The 24,479-nt window shown below is 38.8% G+C and overlaps 1 protein-coding gene across 1 annotated transcript in view; it reads left to right on the top strand.

Moving 5' to 3' along the window:
* Window positions 1-24,479, top strand: part of gnb1a (guanine nucleotide binding protein (G protein), beta polypeptide 1a) — a 269,592-nt gene that overhangs the window by 156,301 nt on the left and 88,812 nt on the right. Inside the window, exons 4-5 of the mRNA XM_051931257.1 lie at window positions 1,468-1,531; window positions 23,744-23,906. Of these exons, the coding sequence (XP_051787217.1) occupies window positions 1,468-1,531; window positions 23,744-23,906 (227 nt within the window). The remainder of the gene's footprint in view (window positions 1-1,467; window positions 1,532-23,743; window positions 23,907-24,479) is intronic.

The raw sequence follows: 24,479 nt of genomic DNA, 5'->3' as shown, positions 1-24,479 counted from the left end.
CCATGGTCGACTGCTTAGTGAATTATATATATAGATTATTATTACTACATGATTATTATCATTACATTATTACATTTAGTAGGTTCTGTATGTACAGTTTGAAAATGTTTGCCCTCCAAGCCTTACCAACTACAAGGCAGTTCATAAATTGGGATTAGTATATAATCATAGGGACATGAAATAATTAGAATGTTCCATTTATAATTTAGGGTGTTTATAATAGAACCTCCCATTGACTATGCTCCAATAAATAGGCATACATTTTAACATAATCAAGAAAATACTTCTGTCGATTTAACATAGCCTAACTAACAATTGGCTCTTAAAACCTTATTTCAACTTTTAGCATCATTATTAGTCCTAAACTACACCATCCAAACTTTTTTGAAATGTTGGTGGTCCTTCCATACCAAGATAAAAAAAAATGTCTACCGTATAAACTAATTCTTTGGTGTGGGATACAATCTTGAACATATGCTTATTTATTATGATTACTTTGTCTACTTTTTTGATCATTTGAACCTTTTCATTCTGTCCTTCAGTTCAGTATTATTTACATTTTTATTTTTCTGTTTGTAGTTTGATTCTTACACTCTATATATACATGTTTTTGTGAAGAATTTGTTACAATTACACATTTATCTTTTGGACACAGTAAGTTTTTCGGGTTTACCTTCATCAGAATGAAAAATATGTACATTTTGAAAGGTTTCTTTAAGTATTGGTTGATGTAAGAAATTGTAATTATAATGTATTTATTGCTTGTGCTAATTTTAATCTCAATTTTTGTTTTAAGTATAAAAATTTTTGAGAGTTCAAAAAGATCATCTCACCAATACATTAAGGAAAACAAACTAATATGACATTAAAGGAGCCTAATTACTGTGGTAATTGCCTCTGTTATAGTGCTGATTACATATAAATTATACAAACAATAAGTTACTGGAATAGTGGAAATGCAGTTAAGTAATTACATGAACATTTGCTAGACATTGCAGTCACATTCACTGTTGATGCACTATATACATAAGCATCAATTTCAGAATAAAAAAAAACAAAAAACGCTACAGTTGATTGAGTAAAACGTAAAATACCTTAATCTTTATACTGTTTTTGTTTGTCAGAGCCTGACACCTTCCATGTTAGCGCAACATATTTGCATCACTGCATGTAACCCCTCTCTGTGTCTGGTTTAAAAAAAAAAAAAAAAAAAAGTCTGTAGTACCTTAACAAATGTTAAACTCCCTTCTTAATTTTTGAAAGGAAGTGTTTGACCAATGGATATCTATTTCAAATACTCAAATCCAAAGTTAAAAATGGCAATTTCTAATTTTTCATTTTGAGTGTCTATTTGTTTTGACTCTTTTGTGGTTTTTGAAAGTTTGTTCTTGATTTTTCCATTACTGTATAAAGAGTGAAGTATATTTTTATTTTCTTTTAACACTTCGCTCTTCTTGTACTTTATAGGCTGTTGGTGAGTGCCTCACAGGATGGTAAGCTGATCATTTGGGATAGTTACACCACCAACAAGGTAAGATTGTCACATAAAGTGACACCAAAAAAAGTACAAGATGCTAAATGGACATTGTAGATTATATGTTGACAGTGTCTTGAAAGTGTTGACCTTTTGTTGTTGCTGTGTTCATTTTGTGCATTTTTAAAAAGGTTCTGGCAGGGCTTGACATGAACAATTGCATTGGCAACCATTTCTTGACCTTTCAGCAGTGGATCAGAACTGGGCAGTTTTTGTTTATTATGCAATTATAATTTGCCAATCACTAGTTGATTTTATGATTAGAAATGCACATGCTTACTTGCACTTCCCATAATGCAGGTAAAACAAATTTTAAAATTATGTAATGTGTTGGCTGGGATTGGCTCCAGCAGACCCCCGTGACCCTGTGTTCGGATTCAGCGGGTTGGATAATGGATGGATGGATGGATGTAATGACCAGCTGCCATCTAAGGTTCTGTGAGCCAGTTGTACACATAACAGAAATGTTAAGTATCCTTTAGCTCCCTTAATGTTGGTTTCATATATAGATTGTATCTGTTTATAGTTATAACTGGATTACATTTATACCTGGCAATAAAATGCCTTTCCATGACCACATAGAGTCCTCAAATACACACAGCAATTTAGGGATTAGTGGGTGCTCATGTAGGTTAGGGTAGCACAACACATTGCAGCTACGCACCTGTAGTTAGCATGGGAAAAGGCTGCTCGTAATGACCCAATGTGAAAAGGTGAAAAGAAGGTGACATGCTATATACACTGCCATAAAGAACTTTATTATTTTATCATAATGACAAAGATTTAACAGTGTTATGAATGAGGTGATAGCTTGACTTAACACACACCACTGCTATAACTCCACTCACATTTTAAAACTGCTTAGGTGTCAGAGCTGACTGCTGCCACTGTCCAACATGATGCTTTTTCCTTTTCTGCTGACTTGATTGTTGGAAGTGGAGAGAAAACAACATGTGCATTTCTGCTCGTGTTAGCTGTGGCTAACACTGATGGAAACTCTACAATGCGGATAACAATGTAATTTCTCTTATGATGGTTTAAAGAAGTGTCTGCACCTACTAATTCTGCATTTTAAAAATTACTTTTCCTTTTTCATTTTTCAAAATCTTTTTGTGCTTAATACAAACAATAATACTTTAGCCAAGAGAGTAGTGACCCAGTTTTATTGTTATCAAAAATACCTGCAGTGGAAAATTCTGTATTTTGTTCATTACTGGTTATCATTTATTTCTAAAAAGCCTTATTTTTGTATTGTATGATTAACAAATTCAGGCACTGGCAAAATAGCTTCTACTTAATTAAAACATTCAAGCGGTTTTTGGTGTGGCCTATTGTATATTACAGCATAGAAAAAAAACACACACTGTATTAGCACTAGCAACAGATGTGCTTTCATTAATAGTTGTGTGTTCAAAAACAAATATGCAAGACTGCAGCAAAAAGTACAAGCTGGTAAATGTTATGGTCTTGGTACGGTGGCCCTTACACAGTCTCATAGTGCCCTAAGAGACCTAGTAGGAATAGGAATACATGTTGAGAACTTCTGTGTTAAAGTATGTGAGATGAAAGATGTACTAACTGCAACACGTGCTAGGAAAAAAAATCTGTTATGATGGAAGTAAAGCAAAGAGGTTTGTCACTACATATTTGATAAGACGTTCAAGACTAGCTGTGTTATCCAGCTTTGCCTGGTAAATGTCGTAAGACAATGGGTCTTAGTTATAGTGCCTTTGGTCAATCAGGTGTATCAGAAGTTCTATGTAACTAAGTGTTTTTCTGTACACAATATTTGTAGTTTTTTTTTTTTTTTTTAATCCAAGGGCTAATACTGGCAGGCAGTGTGATATTGTGGTTAAGGCTTTGAACTTATTACTTTTAATCAGTGCCATTGGTTAATCAGATGTATCAGAAGTACTATGTAACTATAGTAAGTGTTTTAGGTATATAATATTTAGCTTTTTTCTTCATACCAGGGGCTAATATTACTATTAATATTATATATTATAATATTACTATTACTGTTGAACAAGCTGTACACAGTCCTTGATGCTGTTCGTGTAAAAGTTATTGAAGCAAAACTCTGTATTTTGTCTGTATTTGGTAATTACAATAGTGATTTTCAAAAAGTTGATTCATCCAGAAATTAAAAACTGCTAACTCTCCAAAAGCAGTATAGCCTGAAATTAGTATTTCATCAGTACACCGTGGATGTGAATAAATGTCTGCCAATAAAAAAAAACAAAAGTTACCAATTACTTTTACTCACTCAAAAACACCATCCAGTTCTCTTCATATCATGTCTCAAGAAACAGTATCTCCAGGTTCTTCAGCTATTGGAAAAAAAATCCTGTCTCGTTCTGTTCAGTCAAAATTTGGCTCCATTGGTTAATTTACTGGGGTGTTTTTTTTTTTTTTAACTTTAAAAAAACAGGCATCACTGGTTTTTGATTGGTTTTGCAAAGTTAATGACAATGTACAGGTGGACAACGGTTTTGGCTTTTTTAAAATAATATATATATATATATATATATATATATATATATACACAGTACTGTGCAAAAGTTTTAGTCAGGTGTGGAAAAAATGCTGTAAACAATGCTTTCAAAAATGGAAGTATTAATCATTTATTTTCATCAGTCAACAAAATGCAGTGAATGAACAAAAGACAAATCTAAATCAAATCAATATTTGGTGTGACCACCCTTTGCCTTCAAAACAGCATCAATTCTTCTAGGTACACTTGCACACAGTTTTTGAAGGAACTCGGCTGGTAGGTTGTTCCAAACATCTTGGAGAACTAACTACAGATCTTCTGTGGATGTAGGCTTCCTCACATCCTTCTGTCTCTTCATGTAATCCCAGACACACTCGATGATGTTGAGATCAGGGCTCTGTGGGGGCCCAGGGCTCGCAAAATTTCAAAATCCCTGGTAGCCCTTCGGGCAGGCACTCTTCAGTTTTTGGTAGCCCAAAATAAATTTAAGTAGCCCGAATAAAAAAGAGATTATTTTTAATGTATAATATTATAAAGGAAGCAAAACATCAATCAAAAAATTGTTAAAACACAAATTACAACAACTGTATAAAAATTCCAATCATCAACTCAAATATTTGGTTCTAGTTGAATCAGAAATTTCTATGAACTTGTATGTGGATATGTCACCATTATCTCTCAGGTACCTGACATGAACCAACTCCTATTCTATTATACCAGTGTCTGTACTGCCATCTGCAAGAATGGATAAGAACCTGCTTTCTTGAATTTCCTTTTCGATCTGGTCTCTTTAAGTTTGTGCTATTGCTCCAATAAACTCTCTGCAAGCATGGTCATTGAGGTAAGTGGAACCAAGATCTAGGCCATTTGCTTTTTGAAGTTTGCAAAGACTGCTAAATTTTGCCAATGGTAGTTCACTCTTTGCAACATAGTACACTGTTCTAAACCGCTTTTTCAGGACTTCTTGTTGTGCTTAGTTTATTTTTAGTATGTTTTTTGCAATTGGTGTTTGTTCTGGGAAAGATGCTGCAGACTGAGCACCAATGCATTTCTTGTGATGCAGAGATTTCTCATGGGTTTTGATGGGGTCTTTCCTAAAATTACTGGTCCCAGTAACAAAGGCGCTTGTCGAGTCAGAAATCAAGGGAAACTCACGACACACCCGGCAGAACATTGTTATTTAGCTTGTCATATTCCAGCCACAGAAATTCTTTTGTCCATGAAACCAAAAAGCTGCGCTTTTTTTTTTTTTTGCCTCATAGTCTGATTTGCCATAACTTTTCCGCCTTGTGGTAGGCTTTTCTTTGGCTGTCCCTTCTTCACCCTGACTTGTCTTATTTGGCTCAGCAGAACTAAAATACCTGCGTAAATCCATCTATTTTTACACACGCACACACATAACGGTCAGCGATTTTTTAAATTCTCTACGCAATCAACCTCTATCACATGTTTAAGCTTGCTGCGGGAGATTTCACTTGTCACGTTTGAATAGTAAGCTAATGAGTGATAAGACGATGTCAGAGGAATTGGTGCGCAATTAATCCGTTACTGATCAATCAGTACTGCCGCTCTCTATACACAGTTTGCGCGATTGCAAAGTGAAAGTGAAAGTAAAAAACAAGCGCGAATTCAAACGTGATTTCAATATTTCACATATTGACAGTGGCTCATCGATGCCCGAAAATGACATAATTACCCAGCTACATTTGCGAAAGAATGCAAAAGCATTGACATATTTTTCCTTCTTATGATAGCCCGACGGGCAGGGCTGAGATAGATTTTGGTAGCCTGACTGGAAGACACAATAGCCCCGGGACGTCGGGCTAGCGATTTTGCGAGCCCTGGGGCCATACCATCACTTCCAGGACTACTTGTTCTTCTTTACGCTGAAAATAGTTCTTAATGACTTTGGCTGTATGTTTGGGGTCGTTGTCCTGCTGCAGAATACATTTGGGGCCAATCATTAGCCTCGATGATGGTATTGCATGATGGATAAGTATCTGCCTGTATTTCTCAGCATAGAGAAGACCATTAATCCTGACCAAATCTCCAACTCCATTTGCAGAAATGCAGCCCCAAAAGTTCAAGGAACCTCCACCATGCTTCACTGTTGTCTGCAGACACTCATTATTGTACCGCTCTCCAGCCCTTCGACGAACAAACTACAGTATCTTCTGCTACAGCCAGATATTTCAAATTTTGACTCCTCAGTCCAGAGCACCTGCTGCCATTTTTCTGCACCCCAGTTCCTATGTTTTCGTGCATACTTGAGTCGCTTGGCCTTGTTTCCACGTCGGCGGTATGGCATTTTGGCTGCAACTCTTCCATGAAGACCACTCCTGGCCAGACTTCTCCGGACAATAGATGGGTGAACCTGGGTCCCACTGGTTTCTGCCAGTTCTGAGCTGATGGCACTGCTGGACATCTTTCGATTTCGAAGGGTAATAAGCTTGATGTGTCGTTCATCTGCTGCACTAAGTTTCCTTGGCCGACCACTGCGTCTACGATCCTCAACGTTGTCCGTTTCTTTGTGCTTCTTCAAAAGAGCTTGAACAGCACATCTTGAAACCCCAGTCTGCTTTGAAATCTTTGTCTGGGAGAGACCTTGCTGATGCAGTATAACTACCTTGTGTCTTGTTGCTGTGCTCAGTCTTGCCATGACATGAAACTGTCTTCCACAACCTCACCTTGGTAGCAGAGTTTGGCTGTTCCTCACCCAGTTTTAAGCCTCCTACACAGCTGTTTCTGTTTCAGTTAATGACTGTATTTCAACCTACATGTGACATTGATGATCATTAGCACCTGTTTGGTATAATTGGTTGATCATACACCTGACTGTAATCCTACAAAATCCCTGACTTTGTGCAAGTGTACCTATAAGAATTGATGCTGGTTTGAAGGCAAAAGGTAGTAACACCAAATATTGATTTGATTTAGATTTTTCTTTTGTTCGCTCACTTTGCATTTTGTAAATTGATAACAATAAACAATCATTATTTATATTTCTAAAAGCATTCTTTGTTTACAGCATTTTTTCACACCTGCCTAAAGCTTTTGCACAGTACTGTATGTATCTATATTACTAAACGACAGTTTAATTTATGCACGGCGGACGCACCGAAGCGCATGCGCACTGCGCCGTGGCGCCCCAGAGTCAAATGCAGTGGCTTCCCAGAGTCAGTAGGTGGCGACCAAACAACACAACCTGTAAACTAAACTTGCTCTAATCCACTGTGCCAGCAGTCTGTGTGGCATGTTCAATTATGATTCCTAACAGTAAACGACGTCTACCTAACGACACAGCCACAGAACAACAAAGACGAGACCGCATAGATAAAAACAATACACGGAGGCTCCTACAATGCGCTTCAGACACACCAGAAGTAAAGACGTCACGGCTCCACAATGAAAGAGCTCAACTAACGGAAATACAAAACGAGCCCGTATGGATAAACACAATGAACGAGCGCGCCCACAACGAGCTTCTGACACAGCAAAGGCAAAGGAGGCACGGCTACAAATGGAAGGAGCTCAATGGTTAGTAATACAAACACGAGCCCGTATGGCTACGACCTGTAAACGAGCCCGTATGGATAAAAACAATGAACGAAGGCGCCCACACAAAGAAACCGCTTTAGTACAAATAGGTTTATTTAATTAAATGAAAACTTTACCATGGCTACGACCTGTGAACTAAACCGGAGGTAAAGCGTGCACGCCAGGTTGTGCAGCCGCCCGAACGCGACCACCCACACCACCGCATATATGACGACACAGCCATAGAAAAACAAAAAAGAGACTGCATGAATAAAAACAATAAAAGAAGCACGTTGAAATGAACTTTCCCAGGATGCACCCACCCTCCATGATATTTCATCCCTCCAAATATCGGAGGGAACAGAAAGTGATTGCCATTTTTGGATTTGCGATTCTTTCGAGAATCGCGGGCTTGCTAGTATATATATATATATATATATATATATATATATATATATATATATATATATATATATATATATATATATATATATATATAATTTCAGTTTATTTTCAGATGTTGTCACATGTGATACATCTCTTCTGCATAATATTTTTCCACATTTCTTACTGCGTTCATTTAACTAAGGGGAAAATAAACCCAGCTGTTACTACCTTTGGTGACATGCCAGATTTGTCATTGTTTTTATTTAAACTTTTGACTGCTGACAAAATCATCTGGAGCAAATGTGCATTGTAGTCCCCACTTCAGCCTTTCTACAAGGTTGTAGATTACTGAATCACTTGTGCTAAATTGAATGTGCTCTCAGCCATAGCACCTGGAAAGCACTTGTTAGACATGTCGTCTTTGAGCTTCACTTCACTTCTACAAACAGCCTTTATTTGCATAAATTGATACACCCCCATTTCTTCATGTGATTGTTGTCAACGCTGTAGCAAAATGGGGAATGCGATGCATTAGAATGTCTCACACAGTAGAGCATTAATAATGACAAATATCAACAAATAAAAAATGTGTCAGCTAAATTTATTTTTTCTACAACCACATTTCAATGAAATTAAACTATTTTTGAGATGTCGCTATATTTAGTTTTTCTGTTATAGGGGGCTTTTTACTTCTTCATATTAACATATCGAAATGTCCTTTCTTAGCGAAGATTTACTGGCGTTGATGTACCATCTTGCCAGATTTTCAAGTGCTTTCATTAATGAGTGAGGAATCAGTCAGTCAGTCAGTCAACCTGTTGTGAGTGTGTGTGTATGTATGTGTATATAATATATATATATATATATATATATATATATTATATACACACAGTTGTGCTCATAAGTTTACACACCCTGACAGAATTTGTGAAATATTGGTCATTGTTTGGAAAATATGAGTAATCATGCTGAAAGCTTTACTTTTAATTAGGGAATGGGTTCATGCAGGGCATCACAGTCCACACCTCTAACCAGTTTGATTGTAATCATTGTTTGTGCATAAATAGTCAATTTAAATTCATTCAGAGCTGCACTGACTTTGCTGGATACCAAGCCAGGAGGAAAGCAAAGGAATGGTGAGAGGAGGTTGTTTTGTATCAGCGGTTCTCAAACTGGGGTCTGCGGTCCCCTAGCGGTTTCTGTGGGACTGTGAAAAATGATTGCATATTTATAATATTTATATTTTTATAGTTATTAACCTTTACCATCCGAGGGGAAGTAAGTGACTGAGCTCCGTCGTTACCCCCGCCACCTAGACCCGACCACTAATCCGCTGTTCCGTTATTTGCTGCTACCGCATTGTTTTCCCACTGTTATCGCTCAGCACAAACCAGCCCTTATGATTTTTATCATAATCAAAAATGATCGATTGTTTCGTAGAATCAAAACACTCGCGAACAGTTTTCGTATATTTTTGAAGCAAATAAGAGCACTAAAGGTTGATACAGATAATCAACAAACAACATATTTTACATTTTTTGTGTTTAAGTGGTGAAATTGCCCGCTCAACACAAATGGTTAAGGCAAAGCAGATGCATCCATCCCATTAAAATTTTAACTTAAATTTAATAACTAAGATGTACGTAATATTTTCAGAATAAATAATTGTCAAAAAATGTTTTATTCACAGCAGCCTGTACCTATGCAGTGCCACGCAGTGGGTATGTGGCACCCTTGTGCAAAGTATTTGGCGCCCCCAATTTTCTTGAAATATTGATTTTTTAAATTTTTAATAAAAGGATCCACAAGCCATCGAATAATTTTTAACGGGACCGCCACGCAAGAAATTTTTGTATAAATCAGTAAAAGGATATAAAAAGATATCTGGAGATCTGAAAATGCCTGTCAGTAGTGTTCAGACTCTGATTTAAAAAAAAAAAAAAAGTGGGAAGTTAGGGCTTCTGTTACCAAGTCATGGTCAGGTAGACCAACTGAGATTTCAGCCACAACTACCAGGATCATTTTTCGAGCTGCCAAGAAAAACCCACAAGCCACTTCAGCTGAAATACAGGCTTCTCTGCAAACAAGTAGTATTGCTCATTCAAGATGCACAACAAGGAGGTACTTGAACAAAAATGGGCTGCACATTTGAGTTGCAAGAAAAAAAAAAGCCTTTACTGCGCCAACACCACAGAACAGCCCATTTACAATATGCTAAACAGCATCTAGACCAGCCTCAAAACTTCTGGAACGAAGTCCTTTGGAGTGATGACACCAAAATTGAACTTTATGGTCACAAACATAAATGCTGTTTGGAGGGGATTGAGCAAGACCCATGACAGAAAGTACCACCATCCCTACTGTGAAACATGGAGGTGGATCTCTGATATTCTGGGGGTTTGTGAACTACAGCGGCACTTAGTGAAAATTGATGGCAAGCTGAATGCCACATGTTACTGGAAAATATTGGAGGACAACTTGCATTCATAAATCCAGAAGCTGCGCATGGGATACACTTGGATCTTCCAACATGACAAAGATCCAAGACAAAAAGGCCAAGTAGACCTTTCGGTGGCTACAGCACAAAAAAGTGAAGGTGCAGGAGTTGCCATTACTGTCTCTTACCATCAGTTTCATTGAGCCTCTTTGGAGAGATTTCAAACATGCAGTTCATGCAAGGCAACCCAAGAATTTATGGGACCTGGAAGCTTTTCGCCAAGAAGAATGGGCAGCTCAACCACTTGAGAAAATCAAGGGCCTCATCCACAACTATCAAAAAAGACTGCGTGCCATCATTGATGCTAAAGGGGGCAATAAGAACGAAGGTTATGCAAACTTTTTAACAGAGACCATCTCATTATTTTCCATTTTACTGTTTTGTTTAATGGTTATGCTGTTCCGAGATGCTTTCCAATTTAACTTGGATTCCATTAAAAATAAATTTAATGTATTTTGCCTGATCAGTCATCATTTCTTTAAAGTATGGTTACAAATTCTGCCAGGGTATGTAAACTTATGAGCACATCTATGTGTGTGTATGTGTATGTATACAGTGGTATTTTAGAGACCCCGTCAACACCCCAACTACACTGTGTGCCAAACCTCTGTTAACGCAAGCAGGGATTGCATGTTCACTGCCAGTGCAACTTCAGGCTCGCAGGCCCAACACGTAACGCAACTATTGCCTGATGGTTGATGTGGGGAACATTTAAAACCAGCCACTGACCTCACCTTGGTCTCTCTTTCCTGTCTTCTCTCCTCCTGATCAAGCTGTCTCAAGCCACTGAACCCACTTGATGAGAGAAGCATTCATTCTTTTAAACTGAAGAAGGGAGCTGATGCGGGTCGAGCAAAAAGTCACTGTCTGAAAGCTGTGTTTACATGTGTTGAAGAGACAACTCCCACGTGTATAAAAACCTGTTCCTGTATAACTGCAATAAAGGTGACTTTCTTGGAAACCTGGACTTTCCTCCTTCTCTCTTGTGCAAGCTAGTGACCCAACCTTTTTACAGAAGTAGTAATGTTTGCTTCCAGAATTTGCTGGTATTTATTTGAATCCATTCTCTACTAATGACATGTTCCCTGTGCCACAGGCTGAAACACAAGCCCAAAGCATGATTGATCCATCTCCATGCTTGACAGTTGGAGAGGTGTTCTTTTCCTGGAATTCTGCACCCTTTTTTCTCCAAACAAACAAACACACATTATGGTCATAATATTTTATTTTGACTTAATCAGTCCACAGGACTTGTTTCCAAAATATATCAGGCTTGTTTAGATATTAATTTGCAGACTTCACACACTGAATTTTGTGGTTACGATGCAGGAAAGGTTTTCTTCTGCTTACTCTACCATGAAGATCATTTTTGTTCAGGAGTCGCTGCAGAGTAGAAAAGTGCACTACCACTCCAGAGTCTGCTAAATCTTCCTGAAGGTCTTTTGCAGTCAAATGGGGTTTTTTATTTGCCTTTCTAGCAATCCAACTAGCAGCTCTTTCAGAAAGTTTTCTTGGTATTCCAGACCTCAACTTGACCTACACCATTCCTGTTAAACTGCAGTTTTCTTGATAACATTACGAACCATGAACACTACCTGAAAATGCTTTGCTATCTTCTTATAGACTTCTCCTGCTTTGTGAGCATCAATTATTTTAGTTATCAGAGTGCTAGGCAACTGCTTAGAGGAGCCCATGGCTTCTGATTGTTGGGACAAGATTTGATGAGTCAGGGAATTTATACAGCTTTGCAATTTGCATAACCTGGGGTTTCCGAGCAATGATTGTGAACAAACCATAGCCTTAGTGAGCTAATTAAGGTCTGAGACCTTGGTAAAAGTTACCTGAGATTAGTGCTGGGCAGTATGACCAAAATTGTACAGTGGGTACGGAAAGTATTCAGACCCCCTTCAATTTTTCACTCTGTTATATTGCAGCCATTTGCTAAAATCATTTAAATTAATTTTTTTCCTCATTAATGTACACACAGCACCCCATATTGACAGACAAAAAAAAGAATTTTTGAAATTGTTGCAGATTTATTAAAAAAGAAAAACTGAAATATCACATGGTCCTAAGTATTCAGACCCTTTGCTGTGACACTCATATATTTAACTCAGATGCTTTCCATTTCTTCTGATCATCCTTGAGGTCACCTTCATTTGTGTCCAGCTGTGTTTCATTATACTGATTGGACTTGATTAGGAAAGCCACACACCTGTCTATATAAGACCTTACAGCTCACAATGCATGTCAGAGCAAATGAGAATCATGAGGTCAAAGGAACTGCCTGAAGAGCTCAGAGACAGAATTGTGGCAAGGCACAGATCTGGCCAAGGTTACAAAAAAACATTCTGCTGCACTTAAGGTTCCCAAGAGCACAGTGGCCTCCATAATCCTTAAATGGAAGACGTTTGGGATGACCAGAACCCTTCCTAGAGCTGGCCGTCCGGCCAAGCTGAGCTACTGGGGGAGAAGAGCCTTGGTGAGAGAGGTAAAGAAGAACCCAAAGATCACTTTGGCTGAGCTCCAGAGATGCAGTCAGGAGATGGGAGAAAGTTGTAGAAAGTCAACCATCACTGCAGCCCTCCACCAGTCAGGGCTTTATGGCAGAGTGGCCTGTCGGAAGCCTCTCCTCAGTGCAAGACACATGACAGCCCGCATGGAGTTTGCTAAAAGACACCTGAAGGACTCTGAGATGGTGAGAAATAAGATTCTCTGGTCTGATGAGACCAAGATAGAACTTTTTGGCCTTAATTCTAAGCGGTATGTGTGGAGACAACCAGGCACTGCTCATCACTTGTCCAATACAGTCCCCACAGTGAAGCATGGCGGTGGCAGCATCATGCTGTGGGGGTGTTTTTTCAGCTGCAGGGGCAGGACGACTGGTTGCAATCGAGGGAAAGATGAATGTGGCCAAGTACAGGGATATCCTGGGCAAAAACCTTCTCCAGAGTGCTAAGGACCTCAGACTGGGCCGAAGGTTTACCTTCAAATAAGACAATGACCCTAAGCACACAGCTAAAATAACAAAGGAGTGGCTTCACAACAACTCTGTGACTGTTCTTGAATGGCCCAGCCAGAGCCCTGACTTAAACCCAATTGAGCATCTCTGGAGAGACCTAAAAATGGCTGTCCACCAACGTTTACCATCCAACCTGACAGAACTGGAGAGGATCTGCAAGGAGGAATGGCAGAGGATCCCCAAATCCAGGTGTGAAAAACTTGTTGCATCTTTCCCAAGAAGACTCATGGCTGTATTAGCTCAAAAGGGTGCTTCTACTAAATACTGAGCAAAGGGTCTGAATACTTAGGACCATGTGATATTTCAGTTTTTCTTTTTTAATAAATCTGCAACAATTTCAAAAATTCTTTTTTTTTTTGTCTGTCAATATGGGGTGCTGTGTGTACATTAATGAGGGAAAAAATTAATTTAAACGATTTTAGCAAATGGCTGCAATATGACAAAGAGTGAAAAATTGAAGGGGGTCTGAATACTTTCCGTACCCACTGTATATCACGGTATTTTTCAAAATTATACCGGTTTCACAGTATTTGATGGTATTTTTTCCCTATGCATGAGTGGATGTTAACCACATTTTCCCCTGCAATTACTGCAGTAGACTGGCTAAGAATAACCAATTCCACTGTCATGAGAATTGTACATTGTCCAAAAAAAAAACATTTTATTGTGACACAAATATTAATACAAGTTTGCATGGCCCTATAAAGTGATAGTTTTCAAGGGGGTGGCACTAATGAAGAGAAAGAATCACATTGCATGACAGTTGCAGTCAAAATATAGAACCTTTTTATTGAACAAATTTTACAAACAACTTGAACTATAATTTTGACAACATATTTTTAACCATCCAAAGAGGCATTTAGACTTAGTAAAATATTCAGAGGTGCTTGTCAAAAGTTGTATTGCACTGAACATGTCTTAGAAAAGGAATAAATAGTAAATATTTTTTGTAAACCAACTACACTTTCTGTTAATGTTATCAATCTCTGTCCACTGACACGTTAGCTATATGGATTGTAATGGCGTTGGTTATCTCGATCTACCACTTGCTTTTTTTGTCATAGGCAGTACTTCTTAGCAAATGCGTCTACAAGTAACATCTGACTCGAGTGTCTTCTAGCCTTTTCAGTTTCACCTGAGGATGTGGAGGATGCCAATCTTAGTTCCATACATTCATGGCACTCCAAAGCATGTTTGCAGTAAACTGCTTGTGTTGCTGCCTCCAGCGACAACTTTAGCTCCACAGCAATGGCAGTAAATAGTTGTTTGGTCCACATCCAACCTTTTAAAACCAAGATCTCCAGACAACAGACACGGCTCCTTTTTTCGGCAAAAGTTCTTCTGTGTCATCATGTTCAACTTTATCGCTTGCTACAGCTTCAGTTTCGGAATGTTCTCTGTCCATTTTCACCGCTCAATACCTCCACTAACACATGTACTCCGTTGCATGCGTGTTTAGTGGTGTAGCAGTGAAAAAGGTCCCCCCTTAAACATTTTCCCCACTGTGCCAAGTTCCAAAAGTTTTTTAGGCTATTTAAACCGGCATTGCAGTATAAAAAAAATCCATATCATAACAAAAATAAAAAACGGTTTTCGGTATGAACCGGTATACCTCCCAGCACTAGTTGGAGGTTTCTTTGCCGTCTGAGGGTGTGGACTGTTTGCAGTTAATTGAATCAACTATGATTTTTGCATCATATCAAATTGTGCTCAAGAAGAATGTGTGGCCATCTGTCCAAAGTTGAAGTTGGACCAGAAATGGACCTTTTGATAATGAAGCACATTAGCAAATCCACCAAAAAGAAGAAATGAAGGGTTATGGACTTGCTTTGTCAAAGACCTGTTCTGGGGTGATTTGAAATGGGCAACATTTTAAATTTAATTTGAGTCAATGACAGTTGGTAGCTGGATAAAAAATTGACTGACTGTAGCAGAGCTGTGAAATATTTTCCAGAGAATACTTTAGGGACTCACTTGACTAATGCAGAGATCTATGGAATCTTGTGTAGCTCCTGACCACTTATTGACAGTGTTTTTTGCTTTGGATTATTTGCACATTAAGGGTAGGAAACCAGAACAAGTTCATGAAGAAGTTGGTTCCCATTCCAGCAAGCATTGTGTATAAGGCAGAATTGGCTAGACAAGGACGTTAGTCTATATACAAATATAGTCTATATACATTCTATATACAGGCAGTCCCCAGGTTACATACGAGATAGGAACTGTAGGTTTGTTCTTAAGTTGAATTTGTATGTAAGTCAGAACAGGTACATTATTTAATAAATGATGTTGTTGACCGACTGTAACCAAGTGCTCTGCCAATGAATGATGGAGTTTCACCTCTCTCTGACCTTTTTATTATTTCTACTTTTATTTTCCATGGTGATGGTTTTTCTCTTCTTTATTGTATCACCAGCACTTGCATCAGATTTGTGTTTCAGAGACATTGTTGAAGGGTGAAGACAAAAGGTTAAGATGAGCTCTTCTGCGCAACACTGTACACTATCACAGCAGGAAGGCATCCCTTGTCAGCACGTCTGGTGTACTGACGAGAGACAACTTCCTGCTATATACGTAACAGTACAAGCAGGCTTGCTGTTGAGAATGAATGGGGGCAGCGAGGGGCGGTTCACCACCCGCCCACCACACAGTCATCTCCACTTGCATACAGTATGCTGCCTGCAGCGTCCGCCCATCGAGAACAAACAGGGTGCGGCCAAAGGTAGGTAGTGAATCGCGCCCCCCCCCCCACCACCCCCATTCAACAGGCAGCCACCCTAGGTACACTACAATGCTGCCCCCCGCCGCCCTATTCACCCTCAGTGGTCTCCATTCAGCCACAACCAGGTCACCGCTTGCAGCATCACCATCCGCCCACCGAGAACGAACGAGGCAGCCGTTCGAGGGACACTGCAAAGCTGTGTGGTTGGCAGACAGTGAAACGCCCCCATCTAGCCTCCATCCAGTCAGGAGCAGTAGCTGCGGCGGTGTGGTGGGCAGGTAGCAAACCGCCCTGCTCCGACCCCCTCAAGCCTTCGTCCTACACACGAGCAGTAGCTGCGGCCCCAGTGTCTATGGACCCCGGGTCACCGCTTGCCGTGCACCCAGCCCCTCACTGAGAATGAAAGGGGTGTGGCCCCCACCGCCCCATTCATGAACCGGAGCCGCCCAAGGGACATGACACGACACAACACTGCGCGAGCAGCAAAACCGCCCCCTTCCAGCCACCGCTTGCAGCATCCCCAGACTGAAAATGATGGAGCGGCAGTTACTGAAGAGCCTGCGTCGCGTCCCCCAGACAGATGAAGAAGCAACTGCGGGCCCATTCGTATGTCGGATATCTGTAACTCGGGGACTGCCTGTACAAATACAGAAGCAGAAATGCTTGCAACTTGAGTGGCTTACTGAGTAAGTATTCATTTCTAGTGCATCTCCCATAATGTAAAAAGAATGGGACAGGGCTCACTGCTGTTTTAATAGAAGGTTGAAATGTAAATGTCCTATTTTTCAAACAATTTTTTTTTGCCATTTTCAAGCACTGGAACAGAGGTAGACAAACTTTTGGTACCCTTACAGTTAATTGAAAAATTGCTGTATGCCTCCTGAAAAGTGATAAAATGAAAAGCAGTTGTCCCATGTATACCTGCATGCTTTTGATGTGTCATCCAGTAAAGCAAAAGTGGTGTGAAAGAGTGAAAATATTGCTTATTCTATAAAGATATTCTGGTATCATTGAACATGGACCAGAGAAAGCAAAGGAGAGAGTTGTCTAATGAGATCAGAAACAAAATTATAGACAAGCATGTTAAAGGGAAATGTTGTTATACCATCTCCAAGAAACTTGATGTTCCTGTGACAGAAGTTGCAAATACAGGGTGGCGCAGGGAAATGGGAAATTTTCAATTGACGTTCAATGCATGAATAAACATATTATAATATACATTTAATGATGAAATGTATTGTACAGGATATGAAATTAATGATGGTAATCAATATTTATTCAAAATATTGTAGAAAACATCATGAAGGTGTTGTCCATTTCTCTGTACACATTCTGCCAGCCTGTTGTGAAAATTCTGTATTGCTCGACGTAACATGTCAAGACGAATGCCAGTGATTCCCTCTTCAATCCTCCTCTTTAATTCACCAATGGTTGCAGGACATGTGTGGTACACTTGGCTTTTTAGATGTCCTCACAGAAAAAAAATCACAAACAGTGAGTGCGCTCTGGGAATCACGGAGGCCGTGAAATGATGCACCTTCCAAACAATCGTCCAATAGCTGCCATCGATTCTGTCAGTATGCGAAGTGGCTCCACCTGGGGACGTCTTTTTTTTTAAGGCTGAACTAGTTTCTTCAAAATTACACACCCATGTTGTAATTGCATGAGCAGACAGGACACAATCATAACGTCCTAACTGGTACTGACGCGAAAATTCCCTTTCCGCAGTTCTTATAAAAGGCTTTCACAGCAAACGCTCATGTGCGCACCACTACACTGCTCCACTATAACTAATGGCAAAGGGGGGTCGCCAGCACCTAGTTCCAAAATTTCCCCGTTTCCCTGCTCTACTCTGTATTAAGAAGTTTAAGGTTCATTGGATTGTAGTCGGCCACCGTACACAAGCTGCAAAAGGAAAATCATCTCCAGAATGGCCAGAAGAATAGTGAAAATGGTAGGAAAAAAACCAATGACAATTACTAAAGAGATGTAAGCTTAACGCCAAGGTCAATGTCCAACATTGTCTGATTGCACCATGTGTCGCTTTTTAAGTGACAGTGGGCTCGATGGAAGTGGACCCAGGAGGACTTTTGAAAGAAAAAAAAATCTGACTGGAATTTGCTAAAATGCATATTAACATGCCACAATGCTTCGAACGTCCTTTGGATAGATGAGACAAAACTAAAGCTTTTTGGCAAGTCCTTCAGCTTTATGTCCACAAAGAGGAAATGAAGAGTTATGGACTATAAAACATACAAACTTTTTTTTTTTTTTTTTTGAGGCTGCTTTGCTGTGTCTGGTATGGGGTGGCTTGACTATGTTCATTGAACAATAAAAGATTATTAAGACATTCTGGAGGGAAACATACTTCCTAGCATTGGAAACTGCTGTCTCAGTCACAGGTCAAAGGTCATGAATCCCCCAACAAGGTAATGGCCCAAAGCACAAAGCACCCAAGAATGGCTAATAACAAGGACATTCAAGTTTCTTATTGTGTTTGCAAAAGGAATCATTTGAACTTTGAAGTAGGCCCTTTTTCATTGACACACTAATCAAGAAACCATAAAATAACTTTCCAAGGCAAATATTTTGTGATCTATGTAAAGCACCTTAAACGTTTGCACAGAACTTTTTTTTGTATAGGGATGTGTGTATTGATATAAAGTGAACCAAAACTTGGCAATTCAACTTGCCTTGTTTGTTTCTGTAAAAGGTGTTTGACATTTTTAACTAAACATGTGCACTGCAATTTAAGAGGCATTTTGTAAACAGTGTACATGTGACTGACACCTTATTAACATTCCACAAGTTAATAGTTTTACACAGTGACATAATGCAGTCATGTGTAAAAGAAAGTACACCCTCTTTCAATTCTGTGGTTTTACATATCAAGACATAATAAATCATCTGGTCCTTAGCACGTCTTAAAATTAGGTAAATATAACCTCAGATGAACAACAACACATGACATATTTCACCATGCCATTAATAATTTAACAGAAACTAAGTCAAAATGCAGAAGCAGTGTGTGAAAAATTAAGTACACCCTTACCTGCTTCCATAGGATATAAGAGGGTAAGTAGCAGCCAGGTGCTGCTAATCAAATGCACTTAATTAATTGATCATCAGCAAGTGTGACCACCTCTATAAAAGCAGAAGTTTTGGCTGTTTGCTGGTCTGGAGCCATCAGGTGTGTGTTAACACAATGCCAAGGATGAAACTCATCAGCAATGATCTTGGAGAAGTAATAGTTGCTCTCCATCAGTCTGGAAAGGGTTACAAGGCAATTTCCAAACTATTTTGAAGTTCATTATTCTACAGTGAGAAAAATTATTCACAAATGGAAAACATTCAAGACAGTTGCCAATCTTCCCAGGAGTGGATGTCCCACCAAATTCACCCTAAGGTCAATCCGTACAATGCTCAGAGAAATTTCAAAAAACCCAATAGCTTACATATCAGCACAAACACCTCATACCAACTGTCGAGCACGGTGGTGAAGGGGTGATGATTTCGCCTTGTTTTGCAGCCACAGTATCTGGGCACCTTGCAGTCATTGTCAACTATGAACTCCTATGTATACCAAACAAAGTATTTTAGATTCCAACAGCTAAAGCTTGGACAAAATTGGGTCATCCAACAGGAAATGATCCCAAGCACACCAACAAATCTACAACAGAATGGCTGAAAAAGAGAACAATCAAGGTGTTGCAGTGGCACAGTTCAAGTCCAGACATCAACCCAATCAAAATGCTGTGTCAGGACCTTAAGAGAGCTATGCACAAATGAATGCCCGCCCACAAACTTCAGTGAACTAAAGCAGTTCTGTAAAGAAGAGTGGACTAAAATTCCTCTACAACGATTTGAGAGACTTAACACTAGAATTACAAAAGCCTACGAAGAAGCTCGTAAATCTGGCCCACCTTAAATCCGTTTGCACCTCTCCGTCAGCGTCTTTTGTCCTGTAAATGTGCTGATAAAGAGAAGCAGCAAGCAGCCTGCTATTCCATCTTCCCACCAAGACAAGCAGCAAACAGCCTTCTATTCCATCCCCCCACAGCCGCAGAACGTGCACAGAGTTCTACCAGCTCATGCCTTGATTATCTGGCATTGAAGAGCCGGAGTTTTAGAATGGAAATAATAGATCGTTATTTGGAACACATGCATTTCATGTGTGTCCCATTTCTACAATAATCTGTGTAACCACATTGTTAAAACAGAAACGTTTTTCATATTTTAGTAATAATTGGGAAAATGTAGGCATAAACTATATAATGTGTGGAGCCTGAAGTCCAAAGATCAAATAAACACTTTCACAAAAGGTTCAAGGACGATACAACAGCGTCCGTGGAATAGCGGTAAGATTTGCTGACTTGTAATCAAGAGTCCCCGGTTCAATCCTGACTGCCTCCTATATTTACTTAATTCAGTAGTGAGAAGCTCTTATTGTTAATATTATACAGTAAACACATACATTTGGTTTGCATCTGTAACAGCTGGTGTGCATTTATAGTACTTGTAAAAGTTAGTTGTTGTTTTTTTTTTTGTCACTTTTATTTTCTCACTCACGATCACGATGCATACTATACCGCCCCCCACCTAGGGATCTGATACTGTTGCTTTTTATCTGAAACTGGGAATAACTGTAGATGTGAGTGGTGTTTTGAGGCAATAGAATTGGACATTCTCTGATCCAGATGGATAAAGGCTGACACACAAACGCTGGTGAATCTGCCGCCTTTGTATCTCACCGTTACTTGATTTTTTTTTTCCAGTTTTGAGTGTTACTGCTCACGCTGAATTAATATGCACCGTATGGTCCATGATGTCAAAGCCGCACTGACAAAAAAAACACAGAGACCTAGGTATATATGATATTTGGAATAACTCATTTTATGACCTGTATAGTACATTTTGGAAAACCTTGTGGCACGGATGCAACATTATTCATATTCATTCGCATAACATCTTGCGGTTGTAATCAGTGACAGTGTGTTTCGTGTGGTTTTTTTTCCCCCCCCCGATCTTGCCAGTCCCCACAAGTTGCTATATGGTGCTGTTTCTTTTGTACTCCAGGACATGCAGAGGAAAGAATAGTACAGAGGGGTCAGTTCAGCGCTATATGCAATCATCAGATTCAAATGTTAACAGTTCACACACACACACACACACAAGGACCATCCTTCCTATGTTTACAACATGTGTACCTGTTGCAATATACACACTTCTCTCTATGCTTTGCTTCCAATCTTTGAACTATACTAGGATCATTGAACTATGAATAAAAATTACCTTTGAACATGGAAACAACTGAATGAAGACCACAGACTTTCTTGGCCACTACAGTTTTTCGTAGTGCTTATTAAAAAAAATTCCATTCTTACTAATGTACCTCCTGAGAAGGTTGCCTCATCGCCCCACAACACAAGCTAGCCCTGGCAATAATTGCACATGCCTTGTGGTGGGTAGTGGATCAAAAGGGGAGAAGGATCACTATAAGGACAGGATTTGTTACATTTTAATCCTGGACCCAAATTAGTGCCCACTTTTATTTTTGTGTTTTTAATTTCACTGGATATGTGAATTCAACTTCTGGGACATCATAATGTTCACAAATCTTGTATGCATTAACTTCAAAGAACATGAGGTTATGTGTCTGGTGGTAAAATATATTCAGTATTGCGGAGAACTGGGGTATTCCTTTTGAGGTCAGACCACAATGAGCTGCTTCACTCTGATTAGCAAATTAATACTGTTACATCATACTAGCCCATTTCGAACCCTGTCTATAGCACAAGCCAGGACTGATAGCATGCCTTGGTTAGTTTAAATGCTTCCTCGGCTCATTAAAGGGGTCCCCCAAAGATAGAATATAGAAGAGGTTGACATTGTACATAACTCAAGATATTATTTCTTTTCACATGTTTTTATCCATATAGTGCTTAAAACATTGAGGTCAAACATTGGGATACTTAATGCGCACCCTGTAAATATTAATGCTATATGTAATGAGTTGAAAGAAATACAATTCTATTTTATATTACTTTTGATCTAAAATCTCCAAAACTTTGATCTGTAATGTTGTACATTTACAAAGCAGTACATTCAGATTTGACTGAAGCTTCGACTTTTACAGAATATGCTACAGGGTGAAATTATTACCTGCTTGAATTGTAAAGAATACAGTTTCCTGTAAAAGTTTGTTTTGCTAAGACCATCAACGAAGCCATGAATTGATCTGCAGCAGGAATGTTTTGCTCATGTACAATTGTATATAGCATTTACAGGAGTGGAAGAACTTGGAGGCATAGTGATAGTGCTACTATCAGTAAGAATCTCAAGGTTCACACCCAAGGGACCTCCCTGCGTGATGCCTGCATGATCTCACTGAGTCTGAGCCTGTTTCTTCTCACATTCCAAAGACATGCAAGTTAAGTGGATGGGTGACTCCTAAATTGACAGTGATGTCTGTGTGTGTTCTCCCTGCGACTGGGCCGACACCCTGTCCAGGGATTGCTCATGCCTTGTGCCCCATGCTTGCTTGTAGTTGAGCAGGCTTTGATAATGGTATAATACTGTATGTTCAGCAATAAGGTTCTCCAGTGAACTAATACTTTTTTGCCCCTGGTTGTGGAACAGATATTGATTACAGAAAAGTACTCCATTACATACATTGTATTTCTGATACTTCCTGATTTACCCTCGAGACTATAACTGAGGCCCATTCTCTTAGAAAATTTCACAAACAAAGCCAGGTTAACACTGCTAGTATTCAAAATATGTTACGTACAGCTCACAATGACCATTAGGTTTCTCAAATTCCCCTTTTAAAGTACATTTCTTACTGATTTTTTCTGTTTATTATTTCACCGCATTACATTTACACCTGGAGATGCACTAAAATCCACCTCTAGTGTCTACACACAGTAAAGCACACCACAGCTTACAAACTTGCAGTGAAAATGGGAACTGGCTACTCATAATAAACAACAAAAAGTGAAAAGAAGGTGACGCTATCATAAAGAACTTTAGTGCTTTAGTATGATACTAAAGTGACAGTTTCATGAATGAAATAGTAGCTTAAATTTTCAGTTTTTTAATTTAACAGAGTTTCATATAATTAAACCTAGGCAACATTACAATTTTTTTAACATACAATCTGAAGAACATATTAACCAAAATAATGCTGTTGTATTATACAAATTATATATTTTCAGTTGTATTTAAAATTATTGGATTGTACATTATTTGTCATTGTTTTAAATTAACTTCTTGTTCATTTATTGTCCATGAAGAATAGGTGATGGTAAAAAAAACACTTCAGAATGAATGTTTTCTTTGAATGCTTATTTTAAAAGAAAAAAAAATTATTGCATGATGTGAAGCTTAGCACAATCTATTTTAAACCTGGTGTACATTTTATTCATGTTTGTATCAACATTTTAAACTGATTAATCTACTTCAGATATATTCCATATGTTGTTTTAGATCTGTTGGCTCACCCGAGTGGGAGAAGTGTAAAACTCTGTTAACAATATCTTTTTCCTTAGGTTCATGCCATTCCCTTACGCTCCTCCTGGGTCATGACCTGTGCATATGCTCCATCTGGCAACTATGTAGCTTGTGGTGGACTTGATAACATTTGTTCAATTTACAACCTTAAAACACGTGAAGGAAATGTACGTGTAAGCCGTGAGCTGGCTGGGCACACAGGTAAAGCTGTCTTCTCATTGTAAGATAAACCATTTAGTGTATACAGTATTTGCTGAGTTTGAACAGGTGTTTTTAAGCATTGAAGAAGTTTTATTTATTTGATTTGCATTGAGCATTATACTTTTTAATTTTTCTTTAATTTTCTTTTGATGTTTTTATGACTTAAGAATCAGTAAGTTTTAAAAGAGTTTTTAAGTATGACATACAGTGGGTACGGAAAGTATTCAGACCCCCTTCAATTTTTCACTCTTTGTTAAATTGCAGCCATTTGTTAAAATCATTTAAATTAATTTTTTTCCTCATTAATGTACACACAGCACCCCATATTGACAGACAAAAAAAAGAATTTTTGAAATTGTTGCAGATTTATTAAAAAAGAAAAATTGAAATATCACATGGTCCTAAGTATTCAAACCCTTTGCTGTGATACTCATATATTTAACTCAGGTGTTTTCCATTTCTTCTGATCATCCTTGAGATCACCTTCATTTGAGTCCAGCTGTGTTTGATTATACTGATTGGACTTGATTAGGAAAGCCACACACCTGTCTATATAAGACCTTACAGCTCACA

Source organism: Erpetoichthys calabaricus, chromosome 8 (assembly GCF_900747795.2).
Source record: "Erpetoichthys calabaricus chromosome 8, fErpCal1.3, whole genome shotgun sequence".
Taxonomy (NCBI): Eukaryota; Metazoa; Chordata; class Cladistia; order Polypteriformes; family Polypteridae; genus Erpetoichthys; species Erpetoichthys calabaricus.
Note: the sequence above shows the minus strand (reverse complement) of the source record. Positions and strands in the feature narration are given on the sequence as shown.